We start from the raw sequence: 22,769 nt of genomic DNA on the forward strand, positions 1-22,769 counted from the left end.
CTCATTTTAGAGAGATGGTTTCACTTGGAAGGTGTTACGTTCAAAAGGTAAACTCAGGATTTGGTTTTCATTAATGAAAGACTTGTAAGGTACCTTAAGTTACCTTAAGTACTGCTGTGGTGTGTTAGAGCAAGCACTTGCTGGCGGAGTAAAATAAACACTTTGGGGGGGAGGGGTAGGACAGCCTCATTTTTCTTACCTGCCTAGACCATGGTGAGGTACACAGAGGTTCAGAGCTCTGGTAATGCTGTGTCAGGACCAGAGCAACAGGTAGAGACCAATAGGAAGATCTAATTAGCTGTTAGGTTAATTTGATTGCCTTTTCTTTTCCAAATGACCCCAAAGTTACCAGCTTGCTTTCTTCCATTTTTCCTCCCTATACACACCTGTGTATTGGGTCTCTGCTCTGTAACTAGAGCTGTAACAGAGGAGCATTATCATACCGTAAGTTTGGCTGTTTCTCCTGCTTCTGGCTTTGTTGCAGAGAAAGGCTTCTGTGGGTACTGCCCAGTGTTTACTTTTCATAAATATAACAGAAAGCTCTGTCTTTGGAACAGGAGTCACAAAGCAACCTGCTACTCATTGCTTGCTTTTTTGTGTGTGTGAATCATACACTGTACGAGCAAGTTAAAGTCTTTCAGATGATTCCAATATAGCACTATGAGTCCTTATCCCAGTAGCACTGCTTAGGCTTTTTCTTACTTATAGCAGCATCTTAAGCCATCTAACTTATCTAGCTGAGCTAACTGGTTATTTCATGTGATAAATGCTCATGTTTCAGGAAATAAAGACCAAGGAGTTCCCAAATGCCAGCTTCAGGTTATGATATTTGGGGCCAAGAACTTGCCCATGCTGAGATCTGCTGGAAAGCCAAACTCATTTATTAAAAGGTATGTATGAGACCTAACACTTCAAACAGAAAGTGCCACACGCATTCTGGTCAAATGTATGTATTAACATGTTTTCATCAGGAGACTGGCAGGTGAAAGTGGTGTTGTCCACACTCTCAGTCAGACTTCCTTGTAAATGTGACATTTGGGTGTCTGCACAACAGCAGCACTCACCAGGGCAGTGTGGGTCCCACCTGCTCTTTGGGTCCTGAATGGAACTTCAGAATTTACCAATGTCATTAAAATTTAGAGTTCACTGGTGTAAGTATCTGTTTTTACATATGAGGAGAAGAAAAATAAAAGTCCAAATCAAGATAGTCTTTCTGTTCCTATTTTCAGCTGTGCCTTTGCAGAATTAAATATAGCTTTGGATACACTGAAAAGGAAACTTCTATCCTTTCTATTCTAGATATTTTATAAGAGGAGGGGCTGAGTTTTTCTTCAATGCACTGAGTAGTCTGTATGCAGGATCATTTTACTCTTCTGTCAGGCATCAGAAGCCATTGGAAGTGTCATACTGGGGTACACTGACAACATCTCATAAAGCTGTTTCACTGTCTTCAGTGAAATGGGTGAGCATTTCATCCTACTGAAAGGCAGGTTTCAGGCAGCATTGCATATCAGAAGGGGGAGCAAAGACTCCTTCAGCAGTCAGTGACAGCAAAGGAAAAGCAGACCAGAAAAGCCGACTTGCACTCACACTGAAGGCAGACAGGAAAAGGAGCAAGTCCCAAAATAAACACACTAGTACCATGTTCTACCTTGTACTTAAGCTGAACTTTTTTGCTATTTAAGGCAAACCAAAGGGCCCTAGTTGATTATTGCAAATGTTCCATTTTCTGGATAAGTCAGTAACCTTGCTGAACTCTCGTTGTTTTTGGGAAGTTGTCTTATCCTTCCAGACCGAGCAGAGGTAAAGCAAAAGTCTCCTGTCTTGAAGAAAGAAGCCTGTCCCCAGTGGAAGCACTTGTTTGTCTTTGATAGTGTGACCCCAGCTCAGCTACAGCAATCATGTCTACACTTGACTGTCTGGGACCAGTCAACTTTCAGCTCAAGCGATCATTTCCTAGGAGGAGCCAAGCTTGGTGCAAGTAAGTTATCACTAAAAATTGAAGGTAATTTGGGAAAAAGTTCGCTTAGTTTACATTCAAAATAATATTATTTACACTGTGCTATTTATTACCTGCTATCATGTGCCTACACTTACAGCCCCAGCCCCTGTCCTAAAGCAACTTGGCAGTCTTGGGCTTTGATCCTGCAAGAACCAATGCACATGTTTTAGTTCACGTCTGTGCAGAAGCTCAAGGCTGTCAGTAGGAATTTTCAGGAAAAGCCATTTGCTAGCATGGTAACTTTTAGAGTCAGAGCCTGGCCATGCTAAGATAGGCACAGAGAAGTTGGGTGGACTTAACTCATCTAGAGCTCCATATCTGTTTTTCAAGACTTGTTCCTTGAGTTGTTTTCTATGCAGTGGCTAATTTCAACTACTATCTCATCAAAAGGAAGCATGAGAACTAACTTCTAGTAGACTCCAGCCTTGCTTTTGTTTGTGCTTATTATTTTACATCTACAAATTGGTCCAATCGGTGGGAGATAGAGAAACTTGCTCAGAAGAGGCTATTGCACATCTGAGTTTTGCGCTCTGTGACAGAAGAGCGAGCTTTCTCTCTCAAGACTGAGGAAATACCTGAGAAAGCCTCTGCTCACTGAAGAGGCCCATTTAACTGGTAGTTGAGTAGGGAAGCATTGTCACTTGAACACTGCTCAGTGGAGTCTCTCACCCCTGTCCTCCCAGAGAGTGAGTGCTTTGATTTCAGTATTTGAGATGAAAGGCTCAAAAAGACTGAGGATCAGTCACTTTGTTATGGTATCAACATGCACTTTAGAGTATTACCACTAGTAGTAACTCAATGCTGTGCAGGCTTCCTCGTGAACTTCTTTTGAGTGTGCTTCCCAGCATTTTCCTTTCTGCTAGAGTGGGAACTACCTGCTTCTGAGTGAAGACGACTAGCCAAGCCCTAAGCCCAGCATTAAAGTCACTGGAGATGAACCGAAGCAGTGGACTTAATAGCAGAATGGCATTATTAGTGTGCACGCTTGCTCCTCTGCTTTTAGTCATACAACCAAAAACTTTTTCTTCGCTGTAGGCTGAGTTCTTCAGAGAGCGATCCTAGTTTAACAGGTCATAAATAATGCTTCAAAAGTATAGCTACAATTTATTGCAATTAATGCCTTGGGAGTTACAGAACAGCTGAAATTGCTGTAGAAGTGGGAGAAGCAGGGTGGTTATTACCTCGTCAGCTGGGCCGGAGGCTGGGTAAGGCCAAGTGAAAAGTAACTGTGACTTCTGCTTTCTTGCAGAGGAATTTTTTGACTCTACAGACCTTGTTTCTCAGTCTGTGGTCCAATGGCAGGAAGTGCTCTGCAGCCCAAACGTGTGGATGGACTTCACACTCATACTGCATTCAAATAAGGAAAACTTTAAATCATAAGAGATTACCACACAACAACTTTTCCTTTCCCACATGTGATGTTTTGTATTCTAGTGGCACATACCTTTCAGGGGGGAAAGGTACACTGCAACAGTACCTACTCCAGCTTTTTGGGAAGAGTTATCCATTTGACAGCATGTGATGTTCTGAGGGTTTTACTTCACCAAAAATTCAGGCTCTGTTATGTGTCTCTAGCCGGAGTATAAGGTTAGTATCGTTTCCTCAGGGGTGACTAACTATTTAAAATACATTATGCTGACAAGGCAACAGTAGCCAGATGATATGCAGTTTTCCATTTCTGGGCATAGCAGAACTGTAATTAATTTAATCACAGAGAGGAATACTTCTTAGAGAAAATACCTGTCACCTTAACGTTACATGCTTTCACTCTGAGCTTGACACTTTACACGTGTTCAGAGAGAACCAAGAACTAGCTTATCTTTAACTGCTTGCTGCAGATGGGTGTTGCTAACACCTCTGCTTCAGAACCATCTACAGTGCCACTATTATTTTGCATGACCCTAGAAAGCTTTGGCCTGTGGCTATACGCCTCTCAAGCATGCGCTGTATCATGGTGCTTAAAAACCAATTAAACATTAAGCTCTCCCTCAGTAGGAGTGTGGGGCGACAGCTAATAGAACAAGTGTAGCTGTAGGAAATTCATTGTTCTTATCAGTTGCCAATGTAAGACAGTATTAACAAGTCTGATGCATATAATATACAGCACAGGACAATAATTTAGCTAAGGTTATTTGTTCACGTGAACTGGTGGGGATGCAAGCTTAAGGCCCGGCTACTGTGTCAGTTCAATTTGCCCCAGATGTAGTGTCATGTTCAGCAAAACTTCAATATATACAACTGTAAGTAGTGCTGCTGTTACATACCTCTAAGTCATTACAGCAAGTATTCTCCTTTCTTCCTTTCCAGGTCAATGAGGCCTTTAAGGGCTTCAGAGTTAAAAGTCACAGGGATTCATATGCTCAGCTCAGGAACTAAAAGAGCAGTAGCACACCTTACACAAAATACACCCCACACAAGAAACACCTGAGTCCAAGTCCTTTGTTACTTTGCAGATCTTTTATTTAGATGTTTGCTGCTGCCAATAAAAAAAAAACCACACAAGATTCAAGTCAAGTATAAAGCAGCGTAGATGTTGTAAATGGAAGAGAAGAGCTGACAACATACTGTATCTCACTTTCTAACAGATTTTCAAGGAAAGGGGGAGATTATAGGGGAAGGAATGGTCACAGAAATGCTCTCCACTAGAGAGAATACAACTGTGATATAAACAAGCAGTCCCTTCATCTTTGGAGTCTGAAACTTTAAATCAAACATTTAAAAAAATTAGAAAATTTGTTAGAAAAATAGGTGCAGTAAAATTGTATATATTGGATCAGGTGTACATATAACAGTTTTCATTAAGTAAAAAAATGATCTTTACAAATAATCAGCTGCACTGTATCAGACTACAGTGTTGTTTAGACATTTTTACAGATGCAAGTCTTATTAAATCTGAAAAGTAACAAAATATACAGAGCAAAACTATTTCCCTTTAAACTAGTATTGCAATCCATGTACTGCAAGTTTTACACACACATATATATATAAATACTACACTATAACTGATCAGTAATGAAGCTGGAATGCAAACACAGTAGTGTATGAGATTCCAACAGAGTACTTGCCTAGCTTTTACTCGAGGAGGGTATCATTGTCTCTGAGCCATCACTGCAGTACTTCTCCAGCTGAGAGCAGCAACCAGAAAAAGCCTGACTTCTACGCTAAGTAGTTCTGAGGTGCTGTCAGTTCTTCTGTGTGCATGGTGGGGCTGGGGGACAGACAGGACCTGGGCATCAGGACCACAGGGAAAAACCCAGGGTTTACAGACAGACATGCATCCATGTACACACACACATACAGGTGCTTGCAAATCCTGACTTCTACTCGGCTGTTGGAGACTATGCTGTAGCTAATAACACAAAGATATATGGCACAAAATTCACCCACAGTTGCTTATTTTTAGACCAAGCTGAATCCAGCATCTGCACAGGGCACATATCTTCAAATAGAAGCACGGCCTATGAAAATTTATCTTGCTTAAAGAGAGATGTGACTTAAGGCCTTTTGGCACTAAGCAAAGGCATGAGCAGCTTCCAGGATCAGTGGTATGATGAGTTTTGAACTGTACCAAATTTAATAGAAGGTATGAAATAAAAGGGAGATTCAAACACCTCTGGGTTTAGAGAACATTTGTTAAGTGTCATACAGTGACCCCTCCTCAGGGAAGAAAACAAAACCCAACCACAATTTAAAAAAAAACAAAACAAAACAAACAAAAAACCAAACCAAAACAAGAACACAGCTTTAAGATCTGCCTTTCCCACAGTCCCGCCTTCTTAGTACAAGCATCATTACATCGCCTCAAACTCATCAATTCTTTGCTTGGTGTTGCCTTGCCGGATCTGCCGCAGCGTCTTGTACTTGTCACGTCCCTGTCGCATGTTCTCTGAGTGGATGATGTCATTGTGGGTCCTCTTATTTTCATCTCTGGCCTGGGCCAGCTCATCTGTCAGTGCCTGCAACATAAAGAACATTAAGTTTCAGCTCATAGCAGTAATATTCTTTGGTGAGAGCTGACAGTTGTCAGATGACTGGACCCAGTGATATGGGTACAACATATGCTTTCCATAAACAGTATGGGTAATGTAAGTAATCTCAAAGCCTGAGCAATGACAGTAATCTTTATATACCTTGTCTTTAATTCAAACTGCCTATAAGAACTGTAAATGAAGAGAAACTATCATGCGTTGTGTGCTTAACCAAGTGGTTAAATTATCTATTTTCCAGGAATGATTATTTCAATTACTCTGCCTCATCCAAACATTGTCTTACCCTCAGTTGCATCTGTACACGTTCATTCTTTTCTGCTTCAGTAATGCGTTTCTCCTCGTTACGGTCATTCCTGATCCCCTCACTGGAGAACTCTGCACTGTAGGCAGAGTACTCGGATCCTTCATCTTGCAAGTTATCGTGGACATGGTAGTTCAGTGGCTCGTAGACAGGTGGTGGAGGTGGAGGTGGAGCAGTCATTACAAGGTGTAGCTCCTCCTTTGTCTTTACCAGATCCTCCTGGGCTTCCTTGGCCTTTGGGCAGAGTGAAAAATATTGTAAATGCATTTCTTGCTTTAAACCAGCTTAATGAACGCTTTAATGCTTATATTCCCAGTTTTTTCAATTTACTGTGAAAAGCAGGAAAGAGGGAATTAAATCCCTGCAGCTGACAGTACTGTGTTACAGTCTTACACAGAACAATCTTTTTTTTTTTTTTTTGGCTGGTGATGCTATCATCATCCACTGTGTAATGTGCAGGGGATCAGAACAAACAATCTTCTTCCAACAAAACAGTCTAGGAAAATTAGTTCTGTGGAAAGCTACAGTTACCTTTATCCCGTTCTCCCCATTTGAAGAGCTGTAGACTGTAGATATGGGTTCCACACAGCAAGAACTTAGGTTCCCGGGTTGGCATTTTTAATGCAGTTACACACTAGGCAGTCAGCTTTCTCACCACTTCTGTGGTTCCGCCCTCCCACACGGTCTGCAGTGCCAGTTAGAGGGCACCAGGAGCACCAGGCCCTCCAAGCCTTGCATGGTTTACTTTTGGGTTTAGTGCATCAAATTATTAAACTCTCCTGACCCAGGTACTAGGAAGCCACTGACAACAGCACACTCTGCTCAAGACTGGCAAGTGTTGTGCTCAAGTGTGGAGCTTCAGAGCAACATTGTAAAGCAGATACTCACTCTGATTTGCCACTCTTCAACCTCACTCTCTTTACGCCTCCTTGCCTCTTCAAGAAGCGCAATCTTGGCTGTATACTCTGCAAGCTCTGTAGCCTGTTGAATAGTAGAACTAGAATTCTAAGAACTCTTAAACAAACGAACAAAAAAATCAAACAACAACAAAACACTGCTGACTGAGAAAAGACGCAAGTGTTACACTGCAATAAAGGCTGAACCGGAAATTATGAACAAAACAGCAGATTGCTCACGATAGAAACCAGCATCACACTAATGCTACGACATGGTCTAGTACTTCACTGCACCGTATTTTTCCCCAGAAACAAGTTGTTGCCTTACTCATAGTAACATGCCTCTATACCTTATCCTCAAAATGACTGGGTCTTACCAGCTGTTCCTGGCTCTTCATCTGGTCCATAGTTTGTCTCTCCAGCTCTTCCTTGGCCTGCAGAGCAGCCAAACGATCAGCTTCCAAGCGTTCTGCTTCCTCCTGGGCTCGTTTCCTTTCCTCCTCCAGCTGAATGGCTCTTTGGATCTGAGCTGAGAGCTCTAGAAAAAGATGGATCAATGTGGTTGGTCCACAAGCCTGGTCAAAGTGAAGGGACTACAGACAGTCTCTTAGGTAACTGCAGAAATCATGACAAACACTTTACTCCAGCTTGCAATATCCCTTCACTGTGCACCTCAAAGTAATGTTTTGCATAATGCTTCAACTAACTGAATTCAGAAGTAGTCAACTGCACATTATAATTAAAACTTCTGAAAGAAACTTGCACTGAAGTCTGTAGCACTGACACAATCCTGCTGCCTTTCACTGACAGTTTACTGCAAGGACCTGATGTTGCCGTCTCAAATCTGCTCATGTACATTGAAACAGAAGCCTCTGTTTCACTGGGAAGACTTGTTCCCAAAGTACTTTTTTCTGTTAGGAGTTAAGTAAAAAGTACTTGAAAGCTGAACAGCTCTCTGCTGGAAGAGGCTGTACTACTTAAACCATCTTGGCAACAGGGGAAAACAGAGTTCATGCCTTCCAGTTCCTAAATACAATCAGCAGATATTATGCTACTTTCATACTTTGGATGATCTTGGCAGTATGAGCACATGTGTATATTTATCCATAAAGGCAGATATTGGCAAGCCTTGCCAAGAGATCCCAGTGTCACCAGATCCAGGCTAGGTGTAGGCAGCAACCCATGTAACAGTTCCGTGGAGCAGAATACACATGGTCTGGCCAGCCAGTACAAGTACTTCACCTTTCTCTGCTTTCTGAGTCTTCATCTCATACTCTTGTAGCCTCACCAGCAGCTCCTCCTTCTCCCTCAACATTTGCTCTTTCTCCTTCTCAATTGTCTCCCTCTTCTTCTTTTCATTTTCTAGTTGTTGCCTGTTAGAAACAGATTTCATACTTGAAGCTCATGTCAGACCTAAGCTACAGCCAGGCAAGAAAGTTGGCTGGGCAGCTCTCCAGGCAGCTCAGTGGGAAGTGACAGCCACAAAGCAAGAACCAGAAGACAGAAATACCTATCGCCTGCTCCTTCACCACGTCAAAAGTTTTGCTCAGTTTCGGATATCACATTTCATAAAAACATTTCTATTATTCTTGCCTGCTGCAGAAATTTAGAATGCCAAATAGCTACTAGATGCAGAGAGAGAAAGCCAGGACTCTGTACTGCACAGCAGAGATCTAACTTTGTTACTTCCGTCATGGGAAATTCAAGGTGGTGTAAAAACACGAGCACTGAGGGAATGAAGACAAACAAGCCACAAATACAGGAGAAAAGCAACATTATTTCTTGAATCATGAGCAACCTGCAGCCAGTGGTAGAAGACCAGTGGGATTGCTTATCCTTTTCCCTTGCCTGTGAAAGGTCTCCCAGTCCCCTCTTCTCTCTTCACGCATGCTCCCTGTGAAGGTTTCCCCCTTACTCCCAGCCACCCCATGGTGCAAGAGATAAATGAGGTCCTAACACTCCAGAGTCAGGAGAACCCCCCTTCAGGTGTGTGCCCCACACAGGAGCCCACTGTGCCCTCACCTCCACATCTCCCTGCAGCTCTCAAGACTGCCACCAGGACAGCAGACTACAGGGTCACAGGTCCAAGCAAGAACAGTAACGCTCACAGTCCAGCTGCAGGATAGCCCGAGCTCAGCCCCGTAAGCCAGAGCTCCAGGGCCACACGTGCCTCATGAACGTGGCACAGCTCGCAGCCTTGCTTGAGTGAAACCCACGTCACTGACCGCTGCCCTGCACATACAGCTGCTGGTTGAACCCTGGCAGTTTGGTGTCGTTTATCTCTGCCGCTTCATCTCCGCTGTCCGTGTCCAAGCTCACCTTTCCAGTTGTTTCTGGTGCTTTTCCTCCCGGGCCTGGGCTTTCATCTGCTGCACCTCGATGGTGTCGGGCTTCCTGCGCCGCATGTACAGCTCGTGGTTACCCATGCAGAGCTGCAGGATCCTCTTGTTAATTCTCAGACGAGGGGCGTAAAACACAAAGTCCTAGAAGACAGGCACCACACAGTCAGGTTTCCAAGCATGCTAACTGCTAACAGATCATCTCGCCCCTAATTTCACTGTAACCAAGACATACACACAGGCCACTTAAATATAGCAGCAGGGGCTGCCAATATCATCTGAAGCCAAAACAGTTGTTACTTATATTCTCCAGTTAAACTCTACAAAGAATTGACAAGTTACTCTTTTATTAAAAGTATCTTTTAGAGAAAATTAACAATCTCCATTTAAAGGAGACTGCAGAGTTTGGAAATGCTGCAGAAGATTCTGGGTTGCAGGTAACCATCTGGGCAACTCGTAGACCTCTAGGACTAAGTAATTAATTTTTCAATTTGCATGGGCTTGTGACTGAAAGATAAAGCATGAATGTATGGCAGTCTATTAAAGTAACTTTGTAGAATTCTCTGATCTATTTAAATCAATATTCAAGGCATCATCTGTGTTTTTTCAGAGAAAGAGAAGAAACACCTTCCAGTATCATTCTTTCCTCTCCGTGGCATTTCCTAGGCCATTAAAAGTGTCAAATGAAAGCTCCGCCCCCCCCCCCCCCCTTGAACCACCAAACATAGGGGCTATTTGGAATATTGGGTCGCAGGCAGTAAAGAAAACAAAAGATATTCTAAAATTTCTGGTTCAGCAAAAAGAACCCCAGCTTTCTTCTTATAACCAGGCTTTTACAGAAACTACACACCAGACTGGATCTTCTAGAAGTAGATCTGCTAAGAAGGGGATACCGAGGACCAAGTTCATTGCCTGCCTGGTGATTTTTCCTGAGTCCACAACCACACGTGTTTACAGTGTAGTCTGAACTTACACAGTGAGCAAACTGCAACTTTGTGCCTTTTTTGCGGACTGTGATATGAGCCGTAGGCAAGCTGCCACCATAAACCAGTACCCATTCCTTACACTCACTCTCCTATGGACCACCTCACTTAGGAAGAAGTGGAAGTGAGAAGGGGCACACAGGCTCTACACTTGCATGGCAGCAGAGATAATTTTTTTAAACGGCCTGAGGTCAGAAGCACAAGTTGTGGCCATCTCTGGGGAAACCAGAAGTCACACTAGGAGCGATGAAAAGCTCTCCATGTACTGTTAAGATGAACATGAAAATGCTGAGAAAGCCTCGTTTTCTTCAAGGTGTTTTCCCAATTCCCATACTGACCACAAACAAGGCTGTCAGCGCAGCAAGTCGTGTTCCCCCACCAAATCATGCCAGAGCCGTTCTGAGCTGCACAGGTCCGACACTGCTAACTGTACCTGTTCATCTGACCTCCTGCTTCTGACAAGTAATTTTAAAAACATTTTGTGTAAATTGTGATAAACAGGTCCTATCCTGAGGCAAGTTCATTCACATGGAAGTATATACCGAAGGCATGGACTGTGGTTGCATTTCTCATTTAAGGCCATAACATTCACATGAAAACACAAAAGAATCCCCTTTTCTTTTCTAATCCCCACCTTCCCCCTGGTCTCACACAACTGGGAGCTTCACAGCTCGATATTTTAAAGGTCATGTGCTGAAGATGTTGGAGTATGTAGGCAGAAAGGCCTAAAAACCTGAAAAGTTTATTCTGGCCAAGGTGCCACAGGACTCTACCCATTGCATTAGTGTCCATTTAAACACAGACACGTAGAATCCTCCAAATTAAAGGGCAACTTGCAATCGCATCTTGGGTGGACTGAATGTTTTGCAGTAGTTATAACACTTGCCTTTTAAAAAGGAGACACAAGCACATGAAAAGACCCAGACAACTTCCTGAATGCTCAGAATTAGCACCCAGATAAATTCTTCTTTCAGGCACAACATGAAACAGACCACCACCCAGAGGGACAAGGACAACTGACACAGAGACAGGAAACATCACTGAGTTTTTCAATGTTAACACCTTTCTGTGTCATCCTCTTGCAAGTCTCCCATTTCAAATTCAGTCAGATTTACTGTTGGGAATGGGATGGAAAGCTGTGATCCGTAAACAGGAGATTGATATTTCATAATGTGTACAACATATCCAAGAGGCTCTTCTACTATTGAGAAAAGCATGCCTGACAGACCAGCTTTCCGTCTCTGAGGAGTTTTGCTGGCTTTCACTAACATGACAGAAAGAAACTCTTCTCCCCACCAAACCCCAGGCTGTTATCTGCAACACACTGTGCATCAGCACACTGTGCACCAGCATCCTTTAAATTACTGGGAGGACCTTTTCCTGTTAAAGAGATTTATAAGCAATCACCCTTTGCCAAATCCAAACTGCTTATTATTTCTCAGGGCTGTATTTACCCACCAAGGCCAAGTACTGGGGTGGGGGAAGAGAAGATGAGGCCTTTCTCAACTATTCCAATAGTTTCACAAGACTGACAGAATGAGATCCACCTATACCAGTTATTCCACTATGCTCTCAACAGGTCAAAGTAAGTTGCTAGTTCTTCACTAAAATAACTGAAAACATGTTTGTAAGTATTGAAAAGCAACATTCACAGGTAGCTACATTTCAGTTCTCCACAGAAATCACATCTCTGCCATTTATCCCAGTATTCAAGAAGTTCCATGAACGCCATGGTCCTTAACTCACTTTTACTCTTTCAGTAGCGTAGAAGTGAGCATTAAGATGCAAAACCATATGTATCTATGTGGTTTTGCAGTAGCATTAGAATGATTTTTGTGGGGCGTTTTTTTTTTTTAATGGACAAAAAAAAGTTACCTACCAGCTTCCAGGCACTGAGAGAAATGGGGAGAGGACTGGTCTCAGCATAATCTGGCTACACAAAGACTCACAGAACTAGCAAAGAATCTCAGATTTAAGCATAGGGCTACCTAGTTTTCTAGGAAAAAGGGAAAAAAAAAAAAAAAAAAGACACTGCAGTTGTCAAATCCTTGTCTTTCTGTATGTTAGATACTGGCACAAACCCTTTACTTATACTGCACAGAAAAGCAGACAACTCTAAATACACCTTAAATACTGAGACTCATTTTGCATCTGATGTCTGCAGCTTTCTCCTGTCCAAAGACTACTTTATTTTGAGATGAAACAGTATAAGTTGTTCATATGCAGTATCCAGGAATATATTCTAGTTATACTTACTGGTGCCTTCTTGTCAATAGGCTTTATAACAAACTTCTTGTCATTGAAAGAGATATTTCTGATTTCGCTCCAGGGGAACCCAATCTTTGGAGTCAGTCTGGAAAGAAGAGAAATAGTTTTAAGACATGATGCAATTAACTTTTTTCCCGCCACATTGCTTCTAACACACAGACTCAGTGGGACACAACACTTCCAACTCCCAACAGAGAGAAGACAGTAGTTGAACCAAAACCCCACAGCAGGAAAAGAAGCCCAGTCACCTCCCTTATAGAGTCTCGTCTCATTCTGGTCAGCCACCCTACTGACCTGTGACTACGCAATAGGGATGGTCTCTACTGAAGCCACACACTCAGCTTTACCAAACTGCTACTTTAAGTTCATTTCTTTTAAATCAGGGCCTGAAATCTGCAACATGCAGACTTTAGGCATATGGGCTGTGCTTCCTGGGAGCTCCTCATACATCAAGGGAGGCGTAAGCCAAAGTAACTCAGCTGCTCCACACACCTTCTAGCACCCACAAAAAGTCTACCCTGCTGTGTTACAGCTAGCCCAGCTACCTCCATCCTGCCTTCCCTTCGAAAGTACTGGGCAGGCACAAACACAACTGACAGAAGCAGATTTCTTGTCTTTTGTTTCCTCCTCTTGTTATTATCTAACCCATCCAATACATGTGTGTCTGGCATACGCTGAAGTGCCAACAATTATTTCTAGCAGATATTTGAAGACATGAGTATATAATGTTCAGCACTGAGAGAAACGTCTATCATCACTGAACCACTTGAGCTCTGTAAGAATCCTTTCTATGGAGCTCATTGGTTAAGGAAAAAAGCTGACAATTTTGGAGAAATTTGACTCATCACAGAGATGGAAAGCTACTACATAGCTATTTCATTGGGCCCAAGCACACAAAAAAACCCAAACCTGCCTCATTTAAAATCGGACATCAAGAATAAAATACATCCTCTTCAGAGCTTACCATTCCCTAACCTTTAACTTAACTGCAAGGTTATGCAACACTGTATGTAACATTAAGAACTGTAAAGAAAATTATTTGATTAGACTACAATTAACTAATTACTCCAGTCTCAGTCATATTAAGTGTTTCAACCCTAGACAATACAGTATGGCAGACAACTAAAATAATTCACTTATTAGTAAGTTCTATTGCAGATTCACCTCTTTAATGCAGAAAAAAAAATGCTTGAAAACACCTAGAACTGTGACGCTGACATAAAATGCGGTATAGAGGCTCACACCCCTATAGCACGGTCTCATTTTCCTTAGGCTGAACTTCAACAATGAATCTTTGCTTTTTCACCTTTGCCCCAGTCCCCAAATTTTGCACATACAAACCAGAGGTGAGGTACACATTACTATTTTCTTAGCCCCCATATCTGCTCAAAAGACTTAATTACATAGTAGCAAGAACTACAGTAGAAATAAGCAGTTTATTCCAGCACTGTATTTGTTTTGCAAATGCTCTTGATAGCTCTTTGCAGTCCAGGGCTATATTCTGTCTGCTTCTGCAGCTTGAAAAACCTGTTTGTGTGACCATGGTTACATAGCAAGACTAGTCATTCAAGACTAAAGTATTACATGAGCGAAACTACTTTTCTTTCAAGTGACACTCCTTGCTTTCTGGGTGACAGCACATATTAGCATTGCAGAAGAGACTGCATTTCTCTTTGCCATCTTAACAGAAGCTCCAGAGAGTTCCAATTAATACTTGGGTTGCATTCAAAGCTTTTTGGAGGCAAAGATGTAGGACAGGTGAAATCCCTTCTGTATTACAATGGTAGTCTGTTATAGATTAGTGACATGAAACCAATACTTGGACGGGGGGCAGGGACGCAATGACCAAACAACAGAAAAGTCTAGACCAATCCTTTATCTAAAAAAACGTCAGTTTTAACTTCCCTTCAATCCTTCAGTTGTGAAGTATTAGAAGAGACTTAGCAGGCTTAGACACAGCTGTTCTCACCTTCCTTTTGTGTTTATTTATAGACGTAGTCTATCATTTCCCACCTCTTATCCCATTAATAAAGGTTCTGCCTTTACCAAAAGGGCTGATTAAAACTATGCATACCTCAGTGAGACCTCATTTCATTCCTTGCTCCCAGTAACTATCTAGGTTAACGCTTCCCTGGATTCTGAGTGTTACCCAGCTTTGGGTTTGCGGCTATTTGTCTTTTTTCAAACCCAGGTAGTTGTATGCACATCTGCCATTAACTTCAGTATAAGAACAGCCTTAGATATCCAAACACTCTGCAGCTATGTTAGCCTCTCGAGGTTCTCGTATTGTACCCACTGCTGGCATAACTGGCACCTCAGTCAAGGAAAAGCTTGGTAAACTCCTTAGTTCAGGGTTCAGCTCTACAACTGTGCACTGTTTACCAGGTGGCATTGTACAACTGACATCTCTTTTTATATGTAGGAAGCATTAGCATGTAAGGCTACAAAGGTCAGGAAAGTCAAGAAAGCATAAATGATGTGAAAGCTCATTTCCTAGCACAGCTTCACCTACTGATCCAGAACAGAAACAGGAGCAAGCTCTAAACTTTGCCCTGATACTGTAAATGAGAAATGCCCCTTGGTTCCCACAGCAGCCCTCGCTCTGTGAGATCAGAGGTGAAAACAAAGGCCTTACTTATCATCCTTTTCATAGATGTTGAGTCCCAAGGCATCAACCCCCAGCCAAAGGTCAGTTCCTTTCTTATTCTTGATTTCAAAATAGTTGATTCCGTACATCTCCAGGTCTTGAGCAATCTTCAGGTATTCCAGCATGGCATTCTCTCTGGTTGAGACAGGAAGCAAAGCAGATGTCAGCCCCCCGTTTATCTGACTATTTCAGAAAGCACAAAACCTTTGGAAGAAACACATAACTCCTCCTAAACCCACACATCAAACAGGAGTTAAAAACTGAATGGGATTCACTTTAGAAGTTATGATATTACACCTATGAAAACACACACACACACATTTACCAAACCTTAGTATTTCTGGACAGAAAATTAGCCACATTCATCTCTTTCAGCATTCATCCTCGTCTCAAGATACAATAGGAAAGGTACAGGATCTGAACCTTCTGCACCTGCCAGTGCAAATGCTTCAAGGTTAGACATACACCTTCACTTTTTTCCCCACTCAAAGTCATCACTGATACACTGTACATGGGTCCAGGATCTTCAGAAAGCCATCCCAGACACTTTTCAGCACCACTGCAAATATCCTACCAAGTTTTACTATGTGATTCAATGCTGGTCCAGAAAATATACACCAAGAGTTCCCTACACAGGCGACTCTTGGGAGTCTTATTTCAAAATCACGTTGTGGAACTGCAAGCTTAAGGTAATGAACCAGCAACGAAATGACCAGCCTAAGGAGCAATACAGAACACTTACTTGAGCATGCCGCTGTGTTCAGCATGCCACACCTGGATCCGTTCTTCCCACTGCTCTCTGGAGAGTTTATGCTGGTCCATCACCCTATACAAAGAAAGGCAAATTAGCAAAATTGGCTTTATGTTCTGCTGTATCCATTGATGCCGAGTTTTGCTATAGTCTTACTGAAATATTAGTCCCACCCGTGAAGTCTTACTGAAATTAAAAGGAAGATCCTACTCAGCCCAAAGTCTGTGAATCAGAGCATTACAGAATGAACAAAAACCTTCTGCAAAGCCATTGTGGTCACCGACCAGAGACATGAGAGGCATAAGTAGAACACTTTAAAAAAAAAAAAAACCCACAAAAAAACCCCCCACGCCGACAAAAAAAATCACATATACTCTGTAGACACCAGCAGGTTAAAGCAAAGCAAAAGCTGGTGTCATTCCTGGTATTAGACACTGCTGCAGAGTGTCATCAGGACGCATAAACAGAAGCCATTTCTCTGGTAACAGAGACTTACCCTGTACAGGGGACTACGTAACCTCAAGACATGCTTTCCAGATACAAGCTTTTTAGGACTACAAGGACACACAACCCAGCCTTCTCCAGGGATGACATATCTAGACTGAACGCTGCTCTTTTCTTAAAGAGGAGACATTCATACTGCCAGTTACCAGCATGGCAGCAATGTTCAGGAAAGAAAAGCTGAATTCAAAAGTATACTTCCTCTCCCTAACCAACCCAAGGAGAGAGTATAAAAACATACTCTAATATGACAGAAAGAAAAAAATGAAGGAAAAAACTCAAATGCATGCAGTTCAATCGAAAAAACCAAACATGCTTTTAATGAAGCTCTTTATATTTAACTAGGATGCAAATTCTTGACTTTAAAAAGAAAGCCAAACAACAAAAAAACCACCCTAAATAAAATGGGAGACTGTATCGACCAACTCCTTCACCTTTGGGGGATCAGGCGCTCTGAATTGAGGTATCCAGGCTTGTGCACATCTTTGCTGTAATCTCCAAATTTGGCCTGCACAGCATAGGAGCCAAGAAGTACTGCTGTTTCAGGAGGACAGTAGATCTCATCGCTGAGGATCCCTTCCTTCACCTGCAGGAAGAAGAGCTTCTGTGTGATGTCCTGGATCAGCTCTTCAGGTACATCCTCTGGGAAGAACTTGGCACGGAATTTGAACTGGAGGGGATTCTCCTTTCTGATTTCTTGAGCGGAAACCTGAGGACAGAGGTGACAGCACAACTAAGCAGGGTTGCAAACAACAGAATACACTGCTTTTACTCAGAAAAAAGGATTAGGGGCATTTGCCTTCAGAGGCGAGTGACTGGCAACTCATTACTGGAATGCCTTAATTCTGGCTGCTTACTGGTATGAGAATACAGGGGAAATGCGTTACGTTTTCCAAAGCAGCCAGTGAAATTTTTTTTTGCACAGCAAACCTTGGTCACTGGAGAATGATTTTCCATGCTGTACGAGATGGCAAACCCATCCAAGTATTGTATTCATTTGAGAGAACAGCCCCCTGTTGTTAAACAGGTAAGTCACCAGCTGCCCCATCAAGAAAAACAGTTCATAGCCTTGCAAGAAATGCAAGTCCACAAAAAAGAGCACATCAGAGGCATCAGTGCTCTGTTACAACTGCCCAGCTTTGAACTGACTTATCTTTCTGATTAGTGCAACAACTGATCCTGCACAAGCAGAGACTAAAACCCTCACTAACCATGATGTTCTTCCAGTCAGCAAGAATAGCTGCTTCTACTCAACAAAGTACAAGATCAAGCTGCTGTTGTACATCTGATAAATGCTATAAAGCTTTCTACAATTCACACGGAGAGAAAGGGCAAACTTCCACCATACCACACCTCCTGCAAACAGTTCCCATGAAGGTCAAGCTCTCTCTAAAAATAATCCTGGAGTTATGAGAATTAAGGAACAGTCAACAACAGGCACAAAGTTTACAAAGCTGCAGCAAATAATACACCAGAAATCATCTAAGCTTTAACCTTTGTTCAGCAATTAGCCCAAAGTCTGTTACCTTTTTATCAAGCTTCAGCCAAGTCTGGAATCCTTTGTTGTCCACATACTGAAGACCAAAGTACCACACTTCTCGCAGACCTATGGTTTTAACCACCTGAAACAGAAAGGTCAAATAAAGAAGTTATTGCAGGTAACGGTTCACTTGAAGTCACAGTATCCTCTCAAGTCCCACATCACCTGCGGGTGCAGGAAACAGCCTAAACCTCTCATCTGGCATCTCTTAATTTCATCTTGTTGACAAAGACATATAGCTGCCATAGTAGATGACAGCAATGGCATAGGCTAAGCTACTTGTCCCTCCCAGTTCCTAGAAGACAATTCTGGGGAAACCAGTAGACACAAACAGGGCAAGCGACAGACCACCAACTGCAGATTTGAGACAGACAATGCTTTTAGGATACTTAATTAGTTTTGGCTGTAGTTTCCCGCAATTTTTCTTACTGGTGAGCTAGAGGCCAGCAGTCTGTAGCTTGGAAGCAAAAGCTTTCTGGGGCTGGTAAGGGAGATAGGGAAAAATGCACCACTCTGATTAGCACTCTGTGAAGTACTGTTTGTGTGATGTTGACTAACGGGCAATCTGTAAGGTTTAGTGATATAAGCAGACCACAAAAATTGCATAGTAGTATGAAAAATGTCACTAAGCAAATATAACTTTTAAAGATAAAGAGATCAGTGCCTACTAGTTGAGGAAGTGGGATAGCTTCATAGCTAGACATTGTGGGGTGTATTCAGTAGGCTACAGTTTATATGCTCTACTTCAGCAGGGCCGTAAGTAACTAGTTACAACTACAGTTTATGTTAAAAAAAACCCCACAGCCCAACAAACAAAAAACCCCAAACTCCACAACTTTTTTTTTAAAGGAGATGGGGTCTGAAAGTACTTCAGCCTTTACTTGACTACAATTCCTTTTCCCTCCTCCCCCAAAGTGGCTTGTTTCACCACAGAACAGACAAGTTTTCCAACAGCTAGATGTATTTTTAGAAGGGTCTGAACCAGGCTTTACTCAATCTAGCAGAAAAGCAGGGGTATGCTGAGCATAGTGCTTCCTGTTGCACAAAAAAAGTGTTGCAACTTTGTTAAAATAGAGTTGCATAAATCAAGCAGTTATCTGGTCATTATCTCTGAATGCCTCTTACAACAGAAAAAGTACTTTTTCTGTAAATCAAGTCAGAAAGCTTGCAAAAGTTCTGACCCCTCAAGTTCTTCCCAAAACCTAAAGGCAAGGAAGGAGAAAGTACTAAGCTAAACTTCATAATTTGACTATTTGAGTTCCAATACAAAGATTAAAGATGTTGATGTTTTATTCTGAATTCTGGGAAATGGGTTGTAGACTTCCTCCATAGCAAAACACGGAACAACTAAGAACCAAGGCACTAAATTCAAGATGGGAGATGCCTCCCCCACCCGCAAATGCATGAAATGCAGAAGCTAATCTTAAATCTGCCTGTTCCACCCAGAAATGCATTCGCTCCCAGAAACTGCCAGCTCGCCTCCATCTGAATTTCTTCTCCTTGTAGTCGGGATGGCACACGACTGCCTGGGAGGTACTCCAGCCAGCTGCAGAGCTGCTGCGTTGGTTCCCAGGACACTTCGGACCATTGTGGGGTAAACTCTGCACAGGTCGGGCCTGAGTGGAGCTGAACTCTATAGTCACAGGTTTCCACTATTTTTCCCTTTCTATAAAAAAAGTGAGCTATATTCCACCTTATGTGCAGGACACACACTAGCAAAGCCTAAAGCACAAGGGCACTGCCAGAGTAGTTTTGCTAGCTGACAGCCAGGTCGTCTTGTGGTTTTTAAAAATAGCCTGCTTCTTCAAATGCCCTTCCCCCTCTACAGTGCTTCTACAGTTCAAGTTGGGCCACTCCCCATACCTGCAAAAACCTGTTGCCTTCATATGCTTTATCTGAGTGTAAACTCCATCCAAGATAAGGGCCTAGCAAAAGGCTTGCACAGCAGAAGCAAAGAGAGGATGTCAGAACAGCTGCAGCTGAACATACAGTCTTTACCTTCCCTGTTTTTGTGCTGCACACTTCCACCTTAGTCTTCTCTTGATATGCAGAAATGCACTCCAACAAGGAATGGACTACAGATAAGAATTTCCAGTCACAGGTTTTAAACCTGAGCCATAGGATGTAAGGAGCAAATCTTCATGAGGTGATAATTTATTCCAACTGTGCAATAAGTGCTGCAACAAAAGTCTTCAGAAATCTAGAACTACCTAGACAGCAAGCTAGAATTATCTTGGACCTGAAGCATCCTGCCATTTTCCATGTTCTCGGGATTTTGTGCTTCTCTGCTGGAGGTCAAGAAAGTGGTTTCTTCTGCCAGACAGATGACCCTAACTCTTAACACATGTAAATGTTAGGGAATACATGGAGGACAAAAAAGTCCTCATTGAATCCTTGCCATAAGGAACATAGGAAAGGACATATTCGTACTGTCTGGTCTAAGGCACTGCTTTTAAAAAACTGGGATGTGGATTTTTGTACTCTTAGACACAAAACCAGAGTTCTCTCTTTTGGGTTAACATGGAAGGGGCTGAGGAAAAAGTCATCCCGATGCAAGGGTAATCAGTAGTGAATGAAAGGTCAAACACCAAATGGTGGTTCCATAAAAATGCAGGTTTTGTATGCACTTCACCAAAGTTCCACTCAACAAGTACTCAATGTTTATCCCACATCAGTAATAACCAAAAGGAATCCAATTTAATACTCAACACAATTTGTAGTACTCTATTTTGTACTGTGAAGTTCTGCAGCGATTATAATTTGATTTCCTCCTTTCATTCCCTCCAAGAACTCACTAATAATTTTTTTGTTTGTTTGTTGGCGTTTGGGGTTTTGGGGGGGGGGGGGGTGGGGTTGGTTTGTTTGGTGTTTTTTGGAAAAGTACTTCTCACTGCACAGCTGCCATAAGGCCTAGCAAGTTCTAGCTAACTCACTGAAACAAGAGATTGTGCCAACAAAAACTTCGAAGGAATGGACATTGCTTAGCCAATTCTGCCTACCTGAGCTAAATGACCCTTTGCTATCAAGGCCAGCAGTGGACAAGGGGAGAAGTGCAAAAGGATTGCTGTAACACTTCATGAACAGCTTAGTACTTGTAACTGAAGTCAATTCTTAGTTGTTTTTTTTTTTTTTTAAATTCCAGAACAGTATTTTTTTCTGCTCAAATCTAGGCCTTGCTTCAGTTTTGTAAGAGCAAGCTACTTCAGAAAACAATAAAAAAGCTTTACAAAGTGCTCTCTGTTTATTTTAGTTGTCTTTATCTGACCTTTGTAGGTCCATCTCCAAACAGACCTGTGCATTGTTAATGCAGTAGCAGAAAGAGTAACAGCAAGGGACAAAAGCGTTGGCTACTCATGCCTGTCACTTCCCCGGGAACCCCCAGAGGAAAGCTGTACAAGTCTCTGCTCCATCCTGCTGCACAGGGACTTCTCACAAGGTATACTGCTGTAGCTGCTGCATGGAGATCACAAACTCCTCTGGTTTCCCAGTAGTCTGGCAAATTTGAACACCTGTGGCAAATGGCTACCTCCAACCCAGCTTCTGAATGCACGCGGCTATGCCTACACTTTTGTCAGTCACCTCAAGACCTCATTCTGAAGGGTTTTATGTACAGGGACAACATTGCAACTTTGGAATTTAAGAAAGAAATAAGAGCTAAGCTGCATTTCAAAGCACGAAGTGCATTTTTACATGCTACCTATGCTGTCTAAAAATTTTGGATCCCTTATATCACCCAACATTGCTAGGAAGGCAGGTTTCACAGGAAAATAACATACCTGCAAGAATTTTTGCTTTTTTCTTTTACTGTGATGGAATTTAGAGATCTTAGTTCAGACTAGAGCCCTTTGATTGGAAGGTGGAGAGAAAAGAGAGAGGTAGGTTTGGAATCTAGACTTAAGAAAACATTATAGTGTGAGATGTACCCCAAGCTTGAACAACAAGAGCCCATACCAACCCTTCACTGACCTGATCAAACAGCTGTTTGCCTGTAGTGTTTGGCTGGATGGCAAACTCCAGTTCTGCATCCATAGTAACAACTCGAACATTGATCTAAGGAGAAAAACAAAAAGCATTGTTTAAGATGTATTGAAAGCTGTTTCTCAGTGTTAACACAGTACTTTGTGTACAATACAGTCTTCACGCTTTGATGCACTACCGTAACCTCTGTAATATACACACTTAAGCCCCAATTAGATTTGTATTATCACACCAGCAAACTTAATTGGGGCACTGAATTTGCTGTCTTATCCAGATTGTCCTGCAGGTTTTCCCACTCAACACAGGACTGGACTGAGCTTCTAGTTACACAAGTTACAAGTTGACCATTTTAGAATTGACCATTTCCAGGCCTAAACTCCCCTAGAATAAGGGTTCCTGTGAGTGCACGGCATGCTTGCCTGCAGGCCATTCCTTGGATTACGAGAGGCCCTAATGACTAAATTAAATTTAAGACTTATAAATTAACTTCCATTTATATTAGAGCTGGAATTAATCTGAGGTTTTAAAGGCAAAAGGCTGCAGATTATTCTTATGAAGCATTAACCCGATAAAC

At 42.2% G+C, this 22,769-nt stretch overlaps 2 protein-coding genes across 3 annotated transcripts in view; one reads left to right on the forward strand and one right to left on the reverse strand.

The window, feature by feature from the left end:
- Window positions 1-9,311, forward strand: part of SYTL3 (synaptotagmin like 3) — a 38,424-nt gene extending 29,113 nt beyond the window's left edge. The window contains exons 14-16 of one of the 2 annotated variants that reach the window (XM_056342883.1): window positions 782-890; window positions 1,776-1,981; window positions 8,555-9,311. In XM_056342883.1, coding sequence (XP_056198858.1) covers window positions 782-890; window positions 1,776-1,981; window positions 8,555-8,568 — 329 coding nt within the window. In that variant the 3' untranslated portion in view covers window positions 8,569-9,311. Of the gene's footprint in view, window positions 1-781; window positions 891-1,775; window positions 1,982-3,251; window positions 3,401-8,554 lie in introns of those variants that run through there. The other variant, XM_056342882.1, reaches the window with a different exon arrangement.
- The window catches only part of EZR (ezrin), a 36,038-nt gene continuing 17,650 nt past the window's right edge, over window positions 4,382-22,769 (reverse strand). The window contains exons 2-13 of the mRNA XM_056342885.1: window positions 22,184-22,267; window positions 18,204-18,299; window positions 17,112-17,386; window positions 16,168-16,251; window positions 15,414-15,560; window positions 12,767-12,863; window positions 9,508-9,671; window positions 8,431-8,561; window positions 7,566-7,726; window positions 7,181-7,273; window positions 6,275-6,526; window positions 4,382-5,958 (exon numbers count right to left, since the gene is read on the reverse strand). Of these exons, the coding sequence (XP_056198860.1) occupies window positions 5,794-5,958; window positions 6,275-6,526; window positions 7,181-7,273; window positions 7,566-7,726; window positions 8,431-8,561; window positions 9,508-9,671; window positions 12,767-12,863; window positions 15,414-15,560; window positions 16,168-16,251; window positions 17,112-17,386; window positions 18,204-18,299; window positions 22,184-22,267 (1,749 nt within the window). The 3' untranslated portion in view covers window positions 4,382-5,793. The remainder of the gene's footprint in view (window positions 5,959-6,274; window positions 6,527-7,180; window positions 7,274-7,565; window positions 7,727-8,430; window positions 8,562-9,507; window positions 9,672-12,766; window positions 12,864-15,413; window positions 15,561-16,167; window positions 16,252-17,111; window positions 17,387-18,203; window positions 18,300-22,183; window positions 22,268-22,769) is intronic.

This window comes from Falco biarmicus, chromosome 6 (assembly GCF_023638135.1).
Source record: "Falco biarmicus isolate bFalBia1 chromosome 6, bFalBia1.pri, whole genome shotgun sequence".
Taxonomy (NCBI): Eukaryota; Metazoa; Chordata; class Aves; order Falconiformes; family Falconidae; genus Falco; species Falco biarmicus.